The 21,447-nt window shown below is 48.4% G+C and overlaps 1 protein-coding gene across 1 annotated transcript; it reads right to left on the reverse strand.

Annotated features, from left to right (window-relative positions):
• Positions 1-577: 577 nt before the first annotated feature.
• Positions 578-6,667, reverse strand: MSX2 (msh homeobox 2). Its single transcript, XM_004428504.3, has 2 exons — positions 6,213-6,667; positions 578-2,303 (listed from the first exon to the last, which is right to left on the reverse strand). The coding sequence occupies exons 1-2, from the start codon at positions 6,589-6,591 to the stop codon at positions 1,879-1,881; spliced, it is 804 nt and encodes a 267-aa protein (XP_004428561.1). The 5' UTR covers positions 6,592-6,667; the 3' UTR covers positions 578-1,878.
• Positions 6,668-21,447: the final 14,780 nt, after the last annotated feature.

Genomic DNA, 21,447 nt, shown 5'->3' on the forward strand with positions numbered 1-21,447 from the left:
TTGAATGAACCACCTTCCCCCTTCAAACCCAAAGGAGCATTTGTTCGGGGTCCATCTCCTTGGAAGGGGATAGGAATGGTAAACGGAATGCGATTTGACACAGTCCTGAAAGGGCAGCGGGCATCCAGCCCCCACCCAGTGAATGCATCTAGTTACCATCTCTGTTCGGGAAGACCTAGAGGTCCCTCTCCCTCAGCTTTGAGTGTGTTGTTTTGGTAGCTGGGAAATTTCAAGTTCAAGATTTCTCCCTTGATCATCTACAAACCACTCAGGTTCTGGCCCAGCCCCCAGCCCCGCCACTTCTAGGCTCATCTTTCACTGGAGTTTGAAAACCTAATAGCAATTCCACTTCTTTTCCATGAGTAACACAAGCTGCCAGAGGAAATATTTCAAAGGATTTCGCTATTTTCAATCGACTCTCTCACCCACGCTGAATCTGGCCACAACTCTTGATTGATTCACATGAAAATCATAACAAAATTCACCAGAGGCCCCCCCCCCAGTCTGAGTGGCATTTTTGAGCTACACCCAGCTAAGAGAGCAGGGCCTCTTAAAATAATCGTGAGTTTGGACAACCTTTACTGCAATAAAACAAACGTTTAATTTAATTCAGAATAAGAGATAAGAAATAACTCTTCAATAAAATATATAAAATTATACAAGGCACCCTTTCAAAGGGATGGAAGTATACTGGTGGGGGGTGGGGGAGGGGAGATGGACGGAAAGATGAAATACCAGGGAGCTAAATGGGCTGTCTGACAACACCATTTTTAGCAAGTCACAACATGGCTTTACCCTCTGCCCCCAACATGTTACAAAGTATATAAATTTTTCTAATAAGTTTAGCACATACAATAGGTACACACAGAGAAAGCATGATTTTTTTTCTTTCTGGATCTATTCATCGTTCAAGAATATTTAGCATATAGGTAATGGCTACAAGATATTCATTTTTTTAAGCAGAGAATTAACTATACTCCCCCCCCCAAAAAAATCACCTTTGCAACATGTGAGGATTGACATACCTAGTATTTCACAGAAACCATCAATTCCTCCCGACATGCTTTAACTTTGCACTCTCCAATTATCTGAAATAGAGTTAAGCAACAGCTTGGAGAGGAATTAGGAAGTACTTCCATTTTCCACCTTACCCCAGGCATTCTCAGGATTCTTCTCATCCTCCTTTTATTGATCTTACAAAAAAAAAAGGTGAATCTTGAACAATGAGTAACAATGTGGAGAGGGGGAAAAATAGGGCCAAATATGGTAATATCTAATGAGTTTTTTAAAGCATGTAAAAATGCAAAAACATGAGTCCCTGTTACTTGAAGGAATCTCTCCACAACTACTGTCTATGCATATGGTGTCTAATTCTAATGTGTGTTTTCCATAAGCAAAAGTCAATTATCCCATCAAAATCACCAAATTTCAGCAATTTTAGTAAATAATTTGTCTCCCACTATAAGAAAAAATAACAAATAGACTTAAGCAGTCTCTTTTAGGAAGATGATATATAGAAAAAAGGATATATACGTAAATAAATTTTGCCTTTCAAAATAATTTGAATTTTTACGTCTGCTGTATAAAAATGTTATTATATTTTATTATACATATATTTATATATAAAAACCATCAGAGCCAATCTGTGTGAAAAGAGAAGGGGACATCTGAAAGATCACACCAAGAAAACAGGGCTTGGTGTCTCCAGTCTAAAGAACAAATTTGAACCCTATCTGTGGCCCTGTCTGCCTAGTCGCCTAGGGTGGTGCATGCAAGGTTTGCAGAGCAGGAGCACTGGCTTGGTACTGCCTTCTTGGAGAGGGAGGGGGGACGCTTTTAAACAAACATCCAACATGGAGTCTATTGAGCTGGTCTTCCTTAGGATAGATGGTACATGCCATATCCCACGGGAGTCGCATAGAGTCCGACGGGCGGGATGGGGAGCACAGGTCTATGGAAAGGGTAGGACGCTCCGTATATGGACGCTGCTTGCAGGGGTGAGTTGATGGGGAAAGGGAGGCTGAAGCCAGAGGGCAGCATAGGTTTTGCAGCCATTTTCAGCTTCTCCAGTTCTGCCTCCTGCAGTCTTTTCGCCTTGGCCCTGCGGTTCTGGAACCAGATTTTGACCTGGGTCTCTGTGAGGTTCAGAGAGCTGGAGAACTCCGCACGCTCTGCAATGGAGAGGTACTGTTTCTGGCGGAACTTGCGCTCCAGAGCAAGGAGCTGGGACGTGGTAAAGGGTGTGCGTGGCTTCCGATTGGTCTTGTGTTTCCGCAGGGTGCAGGTGGTGGGGCTCATGTGTCCTAGAGAACAGAGAGGGGAGTGAATTAGCAAAAGAAAGTGGCTTTCTCTCCAGGTGTGCCTGTGAAGGTCTCCTCTCTTCATCTTTCAAAAAGATATTTCTGTCAAAACTGTGTGTGTGTTTTTTTGTGGGGGGGCAGTGGTGAAGGATCATATTTAAATGGATAAATCACTTTATTGAAAAATTTGAGTCTTTTTACAAAAAAAATTAGAAATTTAATGGTGTAATAGAACTTTCTATATGGGAAACAAACATCATTAGAGATAATGGAAATATATCATCTGTGAACAGACCCCACATAAGTCAAGGGAGCTGAGTGTTCTCTGAGAAACAAAACGCCATCTCTTCTGAGCTTAATTTTTCATCTTTAAAATGAGGGTCTGGGTTCATGATAATCCTCATTTCCCTAGGATGCTAAGATAATCACCTATGAGAAGAAAAATGAAAAGTGCCTTATAAACTGGGTTGGTCCCGTCTCTGCACCAGGAAAAGTTGGATTGCATCAGCATTACTTATGGATAACCGTGCAGATAAGGTGTGTGGTAAATTAATAGCATCTTTGGATTTGGGAGCAGCCCCATGCAATAAACAACCACACAGCTGTCATTCCACCCAGTCTGCCGATTATAAAACCTGAACATCATTTTACAGATCTGATGTGGGATAAGCTTCTTGGCTGGGTGCTTCTGTAATATAAACTTTACTAAGGAGGGAAAAATTAGCTCGCCCATAAATGTAAATGTCAGGGGAAATCATGCTGCCTCTGAATTGAGAGCATGTGATGACATCTTAGTCATCTCTTCTATCCATTCTATGGTTTAGAGTGAAACTGTAAATGATTAGTTTGTCGGGGGAATTTAGAAAGAGGGAATAACAAGCAAAACAAAGGTATGCCAACAGCATCCAGCCTCCATATTCAAAATGGATTCAATTATAGGAAGTCATAGGACTAGGCATCCTTGTGCTTCCACAGCTAACTCTGGGCTTCTTTTCCTCGAGGGGAGGCCGGGAGCAGTGTGAAGCTGTGGGACAGAATACTAAACAATTAATTTTCTGCATTTGGCTTTTATGAGCTATGCTAATTTTCCAAATGTAGCCACAGTATTAACTCCAAAGCACTCAGGGGAGAATGTCGCATTTCTTGTTTAGTCACTTCAGTGGCCCAAGAAAGAGTTTACACTTTATACTTCAAGGTGACACAGCACAAGTCCCAACCTGGTCTCCATTTCCAACCAGAAATGGATTTGTCCTAATGTGACATTATTCACCATCACTTTAGTGATGAAAAAGAAAGAGGTAGTGGGTTCTGCAGTCCATCAAAAACCAGAAATCTGGGAGAGGGATGGGTGAGAAACCACCACAGAAGTCTAGACTTTTACATATGCTAATCCCTAAATAACCCAGAGAACTGGGGCGCCTAATTCTTAATTTACAAATTAACTAACTACACCATCTGAGACTCACAGACCTGTGGAATTCTCACCCTTCACAAACCTGGCCTGGCTATCAGGAGGACCCAGCTGTCTCTGCTCAGATACCAAGCTCCTAGCGTCCACCCTTGATCCTGCTCTCCATTTGGAAGCAACTCCGTGCCTGAGAACGGTCACTGCGGCTGCTCTTAGAGGCTGCATTTGAATTATGAAATTCCAGTGACAGGGACTGCACATGTGTATCAAAGCCATAAAGCTATGGGGCTTCCTCCCAGCACACCACTCCCCTCCCCACCCCCACCCCATTTTAAACCAGCCAGAGGAAGGATGCGATTATACAAAGCAAAACAGCATTTATCCTACTTCCTCCGAATAACAAAACCAGGCTCGGGCGGGTGGCTGGCTCCCGCCCCAGGCTCCGTCTCTAGGCACTCCCTGGACCCACCGCTCCTACCACAGGGCTCTCCTGCCATCTCCAGGCCCAAAGCACCAATGACCCACTTTTTGTTTAAAATTAAAGTCTTTCTCAGAATCTCCAATTTTTCTCATGGGAAGGTCATATCCAGGGCCCAATGCTTCCTTACCTAGCAGGGAACCTCCAGGATACTACATGGCAGGGATGTTTACAGAGCAAGTTGGGAATGGCCATCCAGAACCCTGAGGCCTAAGGAAGTGGGGATTTCTGACTTCTGGACATCACTACCTGTAAGGCCTGAATCTTTGATGTGCCCCTGGGCATTGACCCAGGCCTAGGAGTACATGGGCACTCAATATTTGTCAAACAAATTAAGTCCCTAAGGTTTCTGACCATCTGTTTCACCACCAATAACATGGATAAATATCCATCCTGCAGTGTGCTTCAGAGTGCTAGATTTTAGAACACCCAGAGCCCTATCTGCCACCAAGTAGGTGATCATTAAATGTTCCCAAGGTTTTCTTGTCAAGTGCAAATTCGGTGTGCGCCGATTCCTCTGAACTCTGCAGAAATGTCCTCATCTGTTACCAGGAGGCTGGCTGCTGCCATACAGAAATCAGATAAGACAGTATGGTGAAAAGTGCTATAAAACACTGTGCAAACTTGAGTTTAAATTCCTTGAGTCCTTAATCTCCACGCCCTTTGAATCTTTTGGAGTTTCTAACAGGGTGGAGAGAGATGCCAGAGGGGATAGCCACTGATGCCTGGTTTTGTGCGTCTTGAATCTTGAGGGCTGACTGGAGAAATGGAGAAAGATATGGTTTTCTTGGCTTTGGAAAAAGTCCCTCCACAGGCCCCCTCTTCTCACCTTCCCTAGTGGTACAGTGAGGATGGGGAAATCTTAAAGGCCAGGAGGCAGAAGTAAAAGGAGCTCTAGGGAATGACTTCCCCAAGTGGCAGAAGGACCCGGTGCTCCAAAATGGATGCTGAAGCAGGAGGAGCAGTGGGCTTTCCTGGGCCTGACTCTCCACTCCCGCCTCATGGGCAGGAAGCAGGGTACAGGTGTGTCGACCTCTGCTTGGTCTCTCTGGGGAAAGGGATTAAAGGCTGCCAGCGCGACGTACAGAGGACAGGGCTTGGACACCAGGTCCCCTGGCCAATTCAGCCACTGTTGGCGACCTGAGTCAAGCAAGTTCAGTCCTCTTCAAGTCTGAGCATATGAAAATGGGGCGAACCACAGGCCCCGAGCCTCTGCCCACACTTCGGGGTTCCAATGAAGATCTGGACCAGGTGAACTAATGAGCATCACTGTAAACACGCAAGCGCTGCTGGAATGCTGTTATTACTATGAGCAAAAGGAGACTGCGCGCTTCTGACCCTAGCCCGCTCCCGGCGAAGCTCAGAACCTCGCCAGCGAGGTGCGGGCCGCGGGGACGACTGGGAGACATTTCCTCGCCGCATCAGTCTCTGCCACCACCCCTTCGTGGGATCCTGCTTCGACACCCGCGAGATCCACGGAAGTTGATTTCTACCCAATGTCGGGTTAGATTTCAGTTAGCTCATCTTTAAAATGAGGGCGCACGTAGCAGAGTTGTGAACTTTGAGAGGAAGTAAGATACCTCGCCTCCGCCTGGCACATTTTCGGGTGCTCATTAAACGTGGATCCCCCTTCACTCTCCAGAGACCCCAGTGGACACTGAAACAAAAATAAGCGAAGTGGCCGGAGCGCTGGGCTGAAGGCTAAAGAAACCGGACAACCAAGCGACCCCGCAAACCCAGCCGGGGTTCGCACTCAAAGACCAGGGAGTCCGCAATAGTGTTGAACACTCTGCACAGCTTGGGGATCCCGAACAGGCGCTGCGCGGATGTTACCCAGAGGGTGTCTCGGATGCAGCTGGGGCGCTGAATTATGGGGATATCAAGGAGTCAAGCACTGCTATGCTTGTTTCCGGGGTACATAGTGCAGAGGGGTCTCCGTACCCCCAGCCTGGAATACCGGCTCCCAGCTCCCTCCAGTACCCCACGCCCCCGTCTGCCCCTTGCCCCGGCGCGGGCGCGCACTCACTTGGCGGCGGCGAGTATCTGCCGGGTTCCTGCATCCACGCCGCTCCGTCTTCTGAATTTTCCGACTTGACCGAGGCGGTCTCGAAGGGCTTGACCAGGGGCCCGGGGCTGTGCGCTTCCCGGGCGCCGTGTCCTGGCAGCAGCAGTGGCCGCAGGGTGGCCCCGGCGGAGGCGCTTTCGGCCGGCAGTGGGGACGCCTCCTTGGGCGGCTTCTTGTCCGACATGAGCGCCTCCACGCTGAAGGGCAGGCTGGAGACCTTGACGCGGCGCTCCTCTGCGGGCCCCTCGGCGCCCCCAGGCCCCGGGCCGGGCCCGGCCACCATCGCCGGGCCTTCCTCATCAGACGAAAACAGGTCATTGCCTTTGGACGGAGAAGCCATGACTTCTCTGCCCTACGTAGCTCCCAACGCGCGACTCCGCCGGCAACCCGGCAGCGGCGACTCAAACTTTTTTGGGGGGAGACGGGAGGGGCGCGCCGGGAGCCGTGCCTTTCCTCCAAGGGGAAGTGGGAGACTCGGCCCAGCCAATCCGCGCCGGGCCTGGCGCTGACGCCACAGACGCTCGCCTCCTACTGGCTCTTCTGGAAGAGGCTCGGGCCTTTTTTTTTTTTTTTTTCTGTTTGAAATAAATTAGGAGTTAATTACAGGAGCAGTCAGCAGAGTTGTTATTAGGCGATCCCTCAAGGGTTATAATCACACCAAAACTGAAAAGTCTAAGGCGTAATTAAGGCCGATTATTTAAAGAGGAAGTTCGCCTAGTCCCATTTCTTCTGTCTTTTGACCTCTTTTTAAGGTACCCCGCGCCTGTACCACTCCCACCCTACGCCCCCCACCGCCACAACACCTTTAACATCTGCAACTGACATGGCAAAAACATTTATGAAGCTCCTACTATGCGCCGAGAAGAGGCTAACTTTGCAACTTTGGGAGTCAGCACTGAAAACGCGGGCCGGTATCCCTGCTAAAGGAAATAATCCATGCACGGCGCTAAAACGAGTACTTCGCTGTTAGCAAGTGCCCAACAGCGTCCGCTATTGCTGTAACTCCGCCAAAAGAACAGCGGCTGCAGGGAGCCCGAGGGGTGGTCAGAGGCTGCTCTCCCCCAGATAGTTCCGAGTAGACAATGTAAACCAGTGGTCCCCATCTCTTCCACTCAAAAACAAAACCAGCGCACTCGTAGAAACTTGGAATCCGCGTGTTTTCTTTTCCCTGAATCTCCTCTCTGGGCGGCATCCGGATCAGACCTTTTTCTCAAGACTGCGTGCATTGTGTGTTCGTGCGTTTGTTTGAGCCTATGTTTGTCGTGTGTGCTTGGGTGCCAGTGTTTACCTTTAAGGGGGAGGGGGAGTGAGGAAAGGGCGCCGATAATATCTAGTGTTTCCTTCCCCCTTGCAAATCTCAGAAATACCGGGTTCCAAGTTTGCACACCCCCGGCCTGTGCACCTTTTTGGGAAGCACATTTTTATTCATTGCACCTGGTTTAAAAAGGAAAAAAAAGATATCTTCACCCTACCCCAAATTATACCTTAAGTAATTACATCTCAAAGCCTTAGCGATGACTGTCTCAGTCCAGGGAAGGAGAGAGAGCGCGGCCAGTGCGCGGAGGCCTCGGATCTCTCCGCAGGCCGCAGGCTGAGACGGATTGCTTCAAATGACTGTTTCCAGGCTGCAACTGCTTTTTCTATATCTGAGCGATTATCCCGCAAGTGATGAGGTAAATAGGAGTCTCCTGGTTCAGGGCCTTGCACACAGCCGATGCTTGCTAAACAGTTCCCACAGCCTCGGATGGAAGGGACATTGTTTTTCATTACTGAAATGACCAAGGTTTGGAGGCCACCTCCCAGTTCAAGAGGCTTCGAAACTTGACTCCCAGACCCACTTCCCAGACCACCTTTCTGATGCACTGTTTCCTTCACCCCAAACCACTGCCTGGAATGAAACTGTGCTGGCCCAGGATAACCAGAATAGGCATTATTTGAATTTAGAGGATAAAAATAATCTGCACTGGCCAGATAATTCAGTTTTATTAGAAATGGTCCTGAAAAAGTTAAAAAGTACATAAGTCCTAACCACAGTCTTCTAAAACCTCTCAGTCCCTCTCCCACCACTAGCAACAAACACATTCTTTTTTATTTTTCCCAACAAAGTGGAAGCTCAGAGAAAGTTTAAAAGAAAAAAAAAAAAAGCAACGACAACTATGAAAGCTATCTGGAGATACATGCATTTTCCCCTTGAGTCATACTGATGATAGTCAGCTTGATATGCATCTCAAATAGAGTACAGGTAAATCCAGATTCAGTTCTGTGCCTTCTGGAGGTACCCAGCAAGGTGCAGGCTATATATTTTGGAAGCAAACCTGAAATTCGTTTAGCCTTCAGCTGCCAAAGTGTACAAAAGGGTTCAGTTTTCAGTTGGGCTGTACCCAGCCACTGTTCTATAATTGTTCCTGAAAACTCCCTGTTAATATTTGTCAATTTAGATGCACACAAGCTCATTCCTGGGAAATTAAAAAAATCAATACTACTAGAGCTCTTTTACTTGGATGAAATTTCTGGGAGAGGGGAAGCCAAGTTCCCCTCCCTACTCTCCGGTCCTGGTGTCCAGGTAGAGAAATAAATATTATGAGGCCAGAAATAGGAAAATAGTAGAGATTAAAAAAATAAATAACTGGTTTTCAAAGCCAGGGTGCCAAGCTCGGCCAAGAGCACGAGATACCCAGGGGGCAACCAGCCTGCCCACCTTGTCCTCTGTCTGCTGGGAAAAGAGTGGGACTTCCACACAACTCTAACCCTTTACGGAAAGCCCCATCTGTGCATTTGCTCCTCGTTGGCTGCGTTTTCAGAACATTTTATTTGCCTCTTCCTAACCGCGTGACCTTGGGCGCTTTACTTCGCCTCCCTTAGCCTGCTTTTTATCTCTAAAACGAGAGATAATAACCCCTACCTAGGATGGCTCTTGTGGTAATTAAATTCAATAAGCTACATAAAGTAACTAGAAGGTGTAGGGGATAAATAAAAAAATGACTGTATATCAAAAGCATATGATTGCATTATCGAATGCTTTCTCTCTGCCAGATATCCAAAACGAGGCGCATCACCCGCCTTCACCAAGTTCACAGTAGGTTCTTTGTAAAATCTCGGGGTCTGAGAATTTGGCTCGGCCTGAAAAGTGTGTAGTCCCTTAGCGAGGACTGGCTTTGGCACTTCGGGGGCATTCAATAAAGGTTAGTTCCCGGTGACACATTCGCAGGCAGAAAAATGGGGTTCCAATCTGAACTCACTAAGCGTCAACTCTGCGCGACGCTTCAGTACCTGGACCTGTCCTCCAGGATCTCATTTGTTTCTTCCAACACGCCGCTCTGGGCGGAGATAATTTTCCGTATTTTACAGATGAAGAGCCTAAGGCTAGGAAGCGCTAAGTGTGCTGCGCAAGGTCAAGCAGGTAGGAGGTGGAGGACCCGGGGATCCCCCTGCCGTGCACAGGCCCCTGCGAGCAGACCCCCAGCCCTCCGCGTCCCGCGCTCCCCGCGGCATTTTGCACGCGCCCGGGCCCTGAGTGGGGCAGCCGCGCACGCGCACCGCAGATCCCGATGCGAAAACACTCCTTGCAAACTGTGGAGGACGGCGCGCGGACGGCAACGATTGCAACCCCCAGGACCGATCGCTGAATCCTGGCAGTTAGGGGGAGGCGGGGGAGGGGCGGGGGAGGGGGCTGTAGACGGGCCAGGGTTGCGGGCAGGCGCCAGGCGCGGGGAGATGAAAGGCGGGCTCGGGGGAAGGGGCTGCGCCGGGTGACCGGCTCCAGCCGCGCCGGGCGCCCCGCCCCCGCCCCGCCCCGCCCCCGCTGCCCCGGGCAGAGGCGGCTGCCCGCGCCGGAGCCGCGTTAATTGCTCTCGGCCCCGGCACTCAGCCTGCGCGGAGCCGGGACAACCTCGCTCCAGGAGGAATGACAATTCACCCTAATGGGACAACCTCGCTCCCAGAGGAGTGACAATTCCTCCTAATGGGCCGCTCGTTAGCGGCCTATTCTCCCGAACCCGGGTATCAGAAGCGGGCAGACAAACGGGCGCCAATGTCCGCCTGAAATTCCACAACACCGCTCCCCATCCCCCCCAACCCCCTAAGGCTTTCGCTGTGTGACCTCGGGCAAAAGACTGCTCCTCTCTGAGCTCATTTTTATTACCTGTGCAGTGCGGAGTAGGAATGAGGACGATCAGACTTCCATGGGCGGGGCATGTTTCTAGGCATCTGAGAGATCTCTCTCCGAGTTACAGAGCGGGAAAGGGGTAGACCAGCATTCAGGGGCGCTGCTTGAGGTTCTTGGGGGTAGGGAGGACAAATCCCTTGCTTGTAACATTCTAGACCCTCAAACCCGTTTTTTAAGGCCCCCGCCTAGCCCACTGAGGTCAGGACCCGGGTCCGAGCAGGGACTGGAGAGCAGGGGCCTTTGCCAGAGCTCTCAGCAGATTGCATGAGGCTGCCTGAGGCCTGAGCTTTCACTGGCTCCCCATTTTACGGATGAAGAAGTCGAGGCGCAGACAGGAGAGACGCTGGCCTGAGATCTGATGTGGGCCGAGCCTAATTCTACAGCGTTCCCCTGGAAGAAGCCTACGACAAGGACGTCCTCAGGGGGAGGGAAGGAATGGCGACAGACGCTGTGCTTCGCTGCGGGTCCGCTGCCTGGAGAGGGATGGGCCAGTTCTGGGAGACTTCCAGTTGTTCCTCACAGCAAGTGTGAGGGTTGAGAAACGGGCAAGAGCCTCTCAGTTCTTCCGTAGTTCTGCATTCAGATCCAGGCCCTACTTCTCACCATTTGCCACCATTACCGCCCTGGGCCCCAGTAACGTCTTTCAGAAAATGGGCATGCTACTGCTCAGCCTGCAGGGCTGCTGGTGAGGACTGGATGAGAAACCTTACAAAGACAGGAAGCACAGAGCGTGGCTGCAACAGGCCCCCGCAGCTCAGGAGGGGCTGCAGCAGTTCTGCCTCCTGCCTCCTGGAGCTTTCAACAGGGCTGAGCCACTTGTTTGCTGGGAGACTCTGGATAAGTCACTTAACCCTTCTGCACCTTGATTTCCTCATCTGTAATATGGGAGTGTCTGGCATTCAGTAAATGTTGAATATTATCATTTCTTAAATCATTATTGATACTATTTTTTCCCTCCCTTTTCACATCTGGATGATTTGAGGCATGAGACTGCAACTTTTTTGAACCCGCCCCGCCCCCCTGTTTTTCCTCTATAAAATGTGAAGAACTACCCACCTCTTGAGAAGGAAGCAGACTGGCAACTCTGCGGAGTGAGGGGTGGAGGTTAAGGGAAGAAGAAATGGTTTAGACAAATAGCGCGGAGTAGCTCTTGTTTCCCAGCCCCTGGGCCCAGCTTGCTGGCACGTGCACTGGAGGAAGCTTCCCAGGAGCACGTCCGGGCCCGGATTTGTCTGCACAGAAAGACCCGAAGGGCTCCCTGGAAGAGGTGGTTCCAGGAAGCTGGGTGGCTGCAGTCCTAGGGAACCAGTCCAGCCATCCAGATGGCACCGAGGGGATCCTGCCCTGCCATTCACAAATCTCTGCACCCCCCTTCTCTGTTTGCCCATCTGTAAAACCAGAAAAACCACCCATACTGGGTTGGGCTGAGATGAGGTTTGATCCAGGGTTCAGTAACTGTCAGCTCCCTCTATTCCTCAAGCAACCCTGTGATGTAGGGGCCCTAATTCCTCCTTAAGGAGGAGAAAATTGAAGCTTAAGGCTTGATAAGAGTTTTTCACAACTAGTAAATACCTGGCAGAGATGCAAATCAAGGTTTGGCTGATTCTTAAATTTATGTATTTTGCCTGAGGCAGAAGTTGTTGTAAAGGTGGGAGGAGAGGCATCTGGAATTGCTCACAGCAATGAAGTATCTACTTATTTCCATTTTCTTCCAACTTGACAGATGGGACTGTGGAGTCTGGGGTGGGCTAGAGGAGTAGCGGGGGCACCCTGCAGTATGGATTCCCAAATAGTTGGGCAGGAATCTGAAATCTGTCTTATTCAGCAGCCTCCAAATTGTTTCAGCTTCAGAACACAGCCGACTGGGCATAGGGAGGAGGGAAAAAGGAAATTTGGGGAGTAACTTAATGGACATAATTATATTTTTTAATTAAGGAAAACAATCTCTTCTAGTTGCTCCGCTCCAGGCTGCCTGGTGAGGAATAAGCAAGGTTTGCTTTACCTGGAGGATGAAGACAATTAGAAGCAATTATTCTAAATTTTGTTAGTCATTTCTAGGAGAGAGGGTGGGGTATTGGAGCTGGGCCCCAGGCTTCTGCCAGCCTTGGGAGGGAGCTGCAGGTCTCCCTGGGCAGGAAGGCTCCCTCCTCGCGATCACGTGGAAGCTGCCCATCTTGAGCTTTAGGCTGCGCAAAGCGCCTTCACTCCAACATTGCACTTGGCTCCTTAGGATTGCACTGGGGCACCGAGATTCCCCGCTCACTCCTGCTCCCTCTCGGGGCCTCTACGCCTTCTTGTCTATCACCCTATTTCACCGAAGAGGTAACAGCAGCTCAGAGAGGCAAGGCCACTTGCCAGAGGTCACAAAGGGAGTCAGGCGGGATAGTGCTGCGGTTCAGGCCCCAGAGCCACCCTGCCCCTTCCAGCCTCAAGGACTCTGTGATGCGGAGATCCGGCGTCCCTGGGCCTGGCTCCACGGAGGTCTGATTTCGGGGTCCCTGGGATTTGTCATGAGCTGGTAGAACTGTGTCCGACGCCCGGAAGAGCCTCTGGCACAGTGAGGGGCTCAATAAATATTGGCTGAGTAAATGAATAAATCCAGGAATGGACATAGTGGCGGAGACTGAAGGGGCCGCTCACCAGGCTCCAAAGGTCGCCTTCCCAGTGACTTGGAATGAACCTTGAGTTGTGAGGGATGGTCTCCGTGTCTTAACCATTGGAACCAACACTGGATTCTTGCGGGGAGGGGAGAGATTTTTTAGTTGTTCGCAAGGAAAAGCTGAGCGCTCATTCCAACCCAGACCCTTAACTCACCAGCCTTTCAATTAATCTTCACGCTCCCGCATAAATAGTTACTCTTTCACAGATGGAGAAAAGGCTGGGGAGGTTGTGGCCTGCCCAAGGTCATGCAGCAACTAAGTGACCCAGTCAAATTTGACCCCAGATGAATCTGACTCAAAACCCCAAACTGATTTCCCTTTATCACTCTGGATCGCCTTCCTCTGCTCCCTGGCATGAAGCACCTGGAGAAATTCAGCATCACAGTTGTCTTCACCCGATCACTTTAGAAATATCTTGATTGTGCTGCATTTACCAGATTTTCTAAAATGAGTGTGTGTTTATATAATAGAAAAAAAAGACCTAAATGTATTTAGAAAAATATAAACTCCCCCCAATAATAGCAGGGGGTGCTTGTTGACCACTTACTGTGTGCCAGACCTGTCCTAAGCACAGGACACGTACTAACTCATTTAATCCTCCCAACAACCCTAATTAGTTTATTACCTTCCCCTCTCAATTCTCCCAACAACCCTATTTATTATTACCTTCATTTTACTGAAGGGGAATCTGATTCTCAGACATGGAAAATTAAGATAAATAGAACCTTCTTTTTAATTGTTCATTTGCAAAGAGGTCATTCTCTCCCTGTTCTCTACCCACCTTCCAACCCTAGAAAATAATAGTCACCACCATTTAAATAGGAAAAAAAATTTTATTCGATCCACAAACTCTAAATATAGTTAGGCCTTCCTCTTAATGATAATTCTGTTCATAACTTGAATAGCCCGTATGTACTGTGGCTTGATAAAACTGGCACTTCTTCCCTTTTCCACCTCTCCCCAGCTCATGGCTTTTTGCAGATGGATTTGCAGACTTGTGGAGAGGGTGGTAGAGGAAAGGGGAAGGACCTGGACCCCCACCAAGAAGGAAGGGCTCTGATCCCCACATGTCACTCACTTGCTAGGTGACTTTGAGCAGATCCTTCCCCTCTCAGGGTCCTGCTTCCCCCCACTGGCAAAATGAAGGGGGTGGAGTTGCATTTCAGGTCTGTTCTGGTTCTGTGGTTCTATGATAAAGGAGTGAGTGGGGGAGTGAGAAATTCATTCTGCTCCTTGTCCTGTCTGAGGTCTCCTGGAAGGTGGAGGCTGGGGTGGAAAGATCACAGGGGGTAGGCAGGGCTGGTGGGAACCCCGATTTTATGCTGGATCAGCTGTGTGTCCTAGGGCAAGTTCTCCCACTTCTCTGAGCCAGGCCTCACTCTCCCCATCGGAAAATTGGAGCTAATCATCCCTATTTCAGGGAGTGAGGAGGATTAAATGGCCTTGTGGATATAGAACTCACTTGAGGAGCAGTTAGTCCCCCTCCTGTCCCCTTGTGCTGGTCTCCTGTGTGAGAAAGGAGGCAAGTCTCTGACTCAGCTGACCAGAGGCCTGGGAGGGAAACTTGTGGATAATTGTTAATGATACAATTAGAGCTAACACTGTTGGTGTGGACAATTGCAAAGAGGCTTATGAAAATTAAGCTTGCTAAAAATCCTCGGGGCCTTTGGCAGCACAAGGAAGCTTTGCCCAAGTGGTGACACAGCCCTTCCCAGAGAAATGACTTTAGAGAGGCCCTGGACCAGGCAGGAAGGGACATCTAGGAATGTGGCACGAAAGTTACTCCATTTTCAATGATCTGTTAATCGTCCCATTGTCCTCAGGAGACTGTCTTGGTACAACTTTAACACCTTGACAATGACTGCTAATGTCCTGTGGACAGAGGGCCAGGCTTCCGTCTTCAGGAGGTAACAGCATCTAGCTGGAAAATAGCAACACAGTCTTGCTTCTGTCCTGCTTATTTTCCGAGTTAACCCATCTATGGTTGATAAATAATACTGTGACATAAATTTCCCCTTACAAATAATTTTTTTTGTTTTAAAACGAGTTTATTTAAAGTTAAATATTAATTAAATAATACCACTTCTGGTGCTGGAGTAAGGCCAACAATCATTATGATTGTTCTTCAAGAAGTGAACAATCATGTAGGTGGATGCCCGAAATTCAGGTTAACAATGGTTTACAGGAGAGAGAACCCTGCGTGTCCCAGGGCACCAGGTCTGGTTGGAATCCTGCTCCACCTCCTCCTAGCTGGGTGGCCTTGGGCAAGTTACTTCCCCTCTCTGGACCTTGGATTCCTTATCTGTCAAGCTGGAGGGATAGTGATCATTCCAATCCTTTAAGTTTGCAGGAAGAATCTACTACACAGATAATAGATAGAGGACCACACCATGTTGGATGTATGGGGTTGTTAGTTTTATTAGTAAACAATGAATGGAGGATTTGGTCAAAACACTGGCTTATTTACCCTGGACCTGGTTATCTATTGGCTTAGTAGAAATTGTAAAAGAGGGAAGAATTCTTTGAAAGCTGAGTTCTGTTTAAAAATCACTTACCCTTGTTTAACTAGCTTATCTTAGTGTCTGATATGCAGACTGTCTTTTCCCTAGAGGACACTTTCAGGATATTCATAGAACGGCATTATACTGTGTAGGGGAAGTTAACATGTGTGTAAGTGGCAAGCGAGGCAAAAAATGTTTTCATTTGTCCTATTCATAAATGAATAAACGCGTTGCCTGACCTGTCCTCTTTTCCTTCTTCCCTCCTCCCTCCCCGGGCCCCTCCTGTCCTTACATTTCTGCCTCTTTTCCTCAGGCCAAGGTGTGCTGGGTTAGTGTTGTGCCACCCAGATGGCTCCTGCCCTCAGAGTCTCCACTCTGGTAGGAAGAGCTGGGTTACCCCAGGCGGCTGTCAGAAGGACTGCCCCCAGCCGGGTTCCTGGCAGAGTTCTTTACTTTCACTCTCACAGTGTCGGCCTAAAGATAGTTGATTACACATCTGAATAAGTGGCCAACATTTAAAAATCAGGAGACCTTCCATGGGAATCTGACACTCTGGTTTCTCTGCATCAACCTGCAGGTCTGTGGCCCTAGGCGTGTTCTCAAGGGCAGGTTTCCTTTAGATGGGACATGCCTTCTCTAGGCGCCACCGGCCAGAGTGTAAACCCTATGGTGGGATGTAATAGGATTGGTTCCCAAAGGCCCAGGAAATGTGTGGGATAGTAGGATATCCAGAGGGGGACCGACCAACTCAACCTGGGGTGGTGAGGGAAGGCTGCTGGAGGAGGTGACATTTGGACTGAGCCATGAAGGGTTGTGCCAGGTTGAGAATGGGGAGAGGGTTTCTGGCAGAAGGGGCAGTATGTGAAAAGGGGTAAGAATTGCAGCGCCCTGGTCTGTGTGTTGAGAGCATAGGGAGGAAGTGAGGGTGTAAGCAGACTGTGGAGAAGGGCGGGTGGAACAGAGAGCTGGGACTCTGGAGAGCTACAGTGAGGACGTGAAGGGTCTTTCTTCCTTTCCTTTCCTTCCTTTTCTTTCTGTCACCTTTTATTAAATTCTTCTTTTAGAATTTCAAAAGCAGTAGATACTCACCATAATCAATGAAACAAATCAAAGATATGTAAGCAATTCATAATGTCCCTCATTCTCTTTCCATTTTGCCATCTACCATAACCAGAATTAACAACCTCTTACAATCCTTAGACACTCCTAATTACATACAAACAAAAAGACCATATATAAATACTGAAAAGTGGAAATTGATGGTGTCTGTGTGTGGCTCTAGCTAGCTAGCTAGCCATGTCACTATCTGTGTAACTTGCTTTCTTGTCTAACTCATATCATAGACATCTCTTCATGTCATTAGACATAAATCTAGTCCATTCTTTTTATATTCTATAGTGGGGATGTACTACAACTTATTTAACCATTTCCTTATTGATGGACATTATTTTTTTTTAATTTTTACTACTACGAACAATTCTTGAGAAAAAAATCCTTGCAAATCTTTATACTCAAATTCTTCTTTTTAAAGGTTCAATTTCTAAGACTGAGATTGCTGGAGCCAAGTGTGTGTGTTTTTAATCTGAACGGACATTGCCAGATTATTTTTAAAAAAACTTCCTCCAGGTATGTTTCCATGAGCAGCATCCATTTCTCCCCCAGCTCTGCCAGCACCGAATGTCATTGCTCTGGTTTAATTTCTGCCATGGACAATTTTGAGCAGAGGAGTAATTGAGTTCCATACTCATTTAAGGGGCTCCCTGGGGGAGCATTATGGAAAATTGCAGGGCGTGGGTGCTGGAAGCAATAGGACGAATGAGGAGGCTGTTGCAAGGCTTCTGTAGAGAGAGGAGCAGCACTGGGAATGGAGAGGCAGGGAGGGATTTGAGAAGTTAATCATGAAGAAGCAGAGATGCTAGTTCATAGATCCTGGGGCTAGAGGGATGCCCTGCTGGCATCTCAGGTCTACCTGCACAGTAGGGAGTATGGCCTAGCCTCATGCCATCCTCCTGCTCTTTGTTCTGTTCCTTGGTGGCCAGCCACCCCAAGCCTCCTGTCCTCCAAGCTGCACTTCAATAGCCACACGTGTTAGGAGCCCTGGGCCAAGGCAGCGGGCTACTCAGAACAGAAGTACTGTCTCGCTCCATCTGCTCTGGGCCTGGGTGAGTGGGCGGGGCAGGGCGGGTGGACAGACACGCTTCTGTGCAGGGCAAGCCTGGGATAGAGCCTTGTCAATTAAATCACTAGTGACATCACAACGTAGCTTGATAATTAGCAGCGTTGTTTCCTCTAATCCTCACTGATTTGCTGTTTAACCTACGCAGCACCTGGCAACAGGTGTGCTAGAAGCAGCAACAACAACAAAATTCAAAGGCTTGTATTCCTAGAAAAGGGCCAGGCAGGCCCAGGCTACTGAGACTGCCGGTGGGATTCCTGCTGATGTTCCTGGGGTGCCCTTGAGAGTCTTTCTCCAGTTCCCTCTGCCCTTCTCTGTTCTGCTCTGTTGCTCTGCCTGTCTCTCTTTGTTTCTCTGGCTCTATCTTTTCCCCTAACCCTGGAGCTGAACAGCAGACTTATTTCCTCACAGCCCCTGTAGTGCCTGTAAGGCCCCTAAAAATCCCTGAAGCCCAGGGATGGGGCCTCGTGCTCTAAGGGGTGTCCCAACTCTGTGGGCAGCTGAGGCAGCGATCAGGGCCTCAGGAGGACCCGAAATTGTCATCTGCACAGGACGGCCTGTCCAGCCAGCGTGTTTGCTCAGCCCTAAATGGTCCGAGAGAGTGTGGTAGGTTTTCCTTGACACTGGGTCCATCTGACTTCATAATTACCCCATTCTCCATGGATCAGAACGCGGGCCAGCTTGGGGCTAATCACTGAGATTTCTCCCCTTGGCATGACCTCATTACTGATTCTTGAGCAGTCACCTCCAAGCTCATGGGCATCAAATACAAGTATTTAGCAATCCTGGGCATGAATGAAAATGTGAAGGGAGGAATGAAAATTAATTATCCTTTCTGGCTTTGACAAAGTGGGTCCTCAAACCACCACCCAGATCTCCTCTTAGAAGAGGCAGATCCTGTCTTCTGGTTCATCAGCTCTGACCTAGATGTGGTTGCATGGTCCCAGGCGAAGAATATAGGCTTCAGAGTCACTCAAACCAAAATGTGGGGCTGTGTGACCTTGGGCAAGTCACTTAACCTCTCTGAACTTCAGTTTCCTCCTCTGTAGAATGGGGTGGTAATAACACCAACCTTGAAGAGCTGTTGGACGTATTAGTGATGAATGAGAGCAAGCACCTGTCACAGTTCCTGGCACAGAGTAAGCACTTAATAAAGGGAGGTGATAGTTTTTGAAAACCATTGACTGAAATGACAAACTGAGACCAGCTGACTCTTAGAGGAGGCAGGGTGATGGGCATTGCTTTCCCCCTCCCACCGCGCTCCATTTCTGCGGCTGGCTATTGGTTACCTAGGTGACGCCTGGTCATGATGCAAGCCAAGTGCCAGCTAGAACGTGCCCAGCCTCGAAGGTTCTGGGGAGGCCTGGGCGGTGCAGGAAGAGCCAACTTCGCTATTTGCTGACACCGGCCGTGCAGCCCTTGTGGCTGAAGGAGGTTATTGGGACAAGGGACTTAGCCCTCGTTGTGAAAGGGAGCTCGAAAACAGTTGGTGTCACGTGAAAACAAAAATAGATACATTTTTAAAAACTAAATTAAGTTAAAAAGCAACAAAAACCGGTCAGTGTCAAGGGGAGGGGAGTCCCTCATATTTGTTTATAAACAGAGTAGAATAAATAAATGAAGGAGGACGAAAGAGAAGCAACCAGAGTGTTTCTGGGCTGACCGCCTCTGTTTTCAATGGAGTGTGTTTCCCATTGCCAAGGGGAAATGCAGGCAACACAGGGGCAGAAAGAAAATACGCAGACGGGAGAATAATTGGGGGTGTCGGGGTCGTGGGATAATCTGTGAGTTTGTTTTCAGAATCTTCTTGAATGTTCTGTTACTTTTACAATTAAAGTTTTTTTTTAAATCCACTCTAGGTTGAATTCAGCTGGAACTCACTTATTCTATTGGTGTGATTTCCCGTGAGATGTGTCCATCCGTTTACTCCAGGAAAGAACCGTGGTGGTTTTTATTTTTATTCCTCGATTTCTCTAAAATCCGTTTCATATCTATCCTTCCATGATCAAGTCTGGTTAGAATCTGGTACCCATTTCAGAAAGGGTTCCCTTGCGGCTGGTTGCAGCATGCATAGAGGGAAAGCGTGGAGGCCTCACACCACCATCTCACAGCCTTGACTTTATCATCCCTATTTACAGATGGGGAAACTGAGGCTGAGAGGGAGCAAGCCATTTTTCCAAGCTTAATTAGCTATTATCAGGATCAAGTAGGTTTCCAACTTCAGTCTCCCGAGTTTGTCACGTTTTCTTGAACCCCAAAATAATTCCCTTTCTTGGAAAATGTCTCCTTCTGTAGTGTCCCTGACAATATGGGGATTAAGACAGCAGTATTTACACCCCTGTCTCTCATGTGAATTTCTGGGGCCCTCTATCAGATTGCAAAGGAGGCAAACACACACAAAAAAATCTCAGTCCCTCTCGATCTCTCTCACACTCTTAGTCAACCAAGCATTTTCATTGCTGAGAAAACCAAGTGTCATAAAAGTGATTTGGATAGAAAACAAACAAAGATCTGGTTTGGGAAGGAAAGCCAAAATTCCTCATTATCAACAACATTGCTTCTTTGGATAAATATTTACCTAATTCAATTCTTCTTCCTTTTCTCCTCTTCCTTTGAGAAGAATGCTCCTCCGTCTCGGCGGCCGCGGTGGCCCTGTTGGAACAGACGCCCTTCAGTGTTTCCATCGTCAGGCATGTTTTTCTGGGGTTTATTACTCAGCTGTAAAAATGTGCTCTAGGCAAAAACTTGGCACATTAAGTCTCATCTCAGAGGTAATTGGTGGGGATGTTTTTTAAAAACCTTTTTTCTTTTTACAGACAATCTTGGAGAGGGAAACGAAAAGGTCAAGAATTTACTGTTGGAAACTATGGATTTTTGCCCTCATGGGTTTTCCCCTTTGGTTTGGTTTGTTCTATATTATTTTTGATCTCCTCTAACCAGATATTTGAAGGCAAAGTTACAGAAGCTGTAATCCCAGATGTTCATTCATTCTCCTTTTAACAAATATTGACTGAGTGCCTACTGTGTGCCAGGCACTGGTACAGGCTCTGGAGATCCAACGGCAGGTGAGAATACCCACGTGGCCTGGTTCTCCTGGGGCTGGCGGGCGCACACACACGCATGTGCACACACGCACACACACTCATGTGCAGGCCCCACATGTTACAAGACAGAAAAGACTTCAGTTTGCTGGAGGAGAGGAAGAACAGTGAAGGGGGTGCAGGCATTGGGCTCTTGCTTTAGAGAGGCTGGCCTGCGAGCACCCTCCAAGGAGACAACGTCTACGCCAAGACTTTGAGGCTAACAGGAGCCTCGTGCAAGGGTGGGGAGGAGAGAGGTGGGGAGGAGAAGAAGGCAGGCATGAAAGCTGCAAAGAGCATGGTGTGTTTGAAGAGCACAAAGACAGCCTCGTTGCTAGATGACATCGATTGGGGGCGTCATCCAGATACCGTAGGAGTCGGTATCTGACAGCTTGTGGGGGGTATATCATGCAGAGCGATTTTAGCTTTTCTCCTAAGTACAAGGGGAAGTTGTGGAAAGATGCTCAGGAGAGCGTGCTACGGTATAACTCTATTTCTGCAATCTGGATCTTTCTGGCCTCTGTGTGAAGGATAGATTGGAGAGGGGCTCTGAGGAAGCAGGAGGCTGCTGCAGTGGCCCAGACGTGAGCTGGTCTGAGAAAGCGGCAGGGAAG

Source organism: Ceratotherium simum, chromosome 4, assembly GCF_057802395.1.
Source record: "Ceratotherium simum simum isolate JZ-2026a chromosome 4, ASM5780239v1, whole genome shotgun sequence".
In the NCBI taxonomy this organism is placed as follows: Eukaryota; Metazoa; Chordata; class Mammalia; order Perissodactyla; family Rhinocerotidae; genus Ceratotherium; species Ceratotherium simum.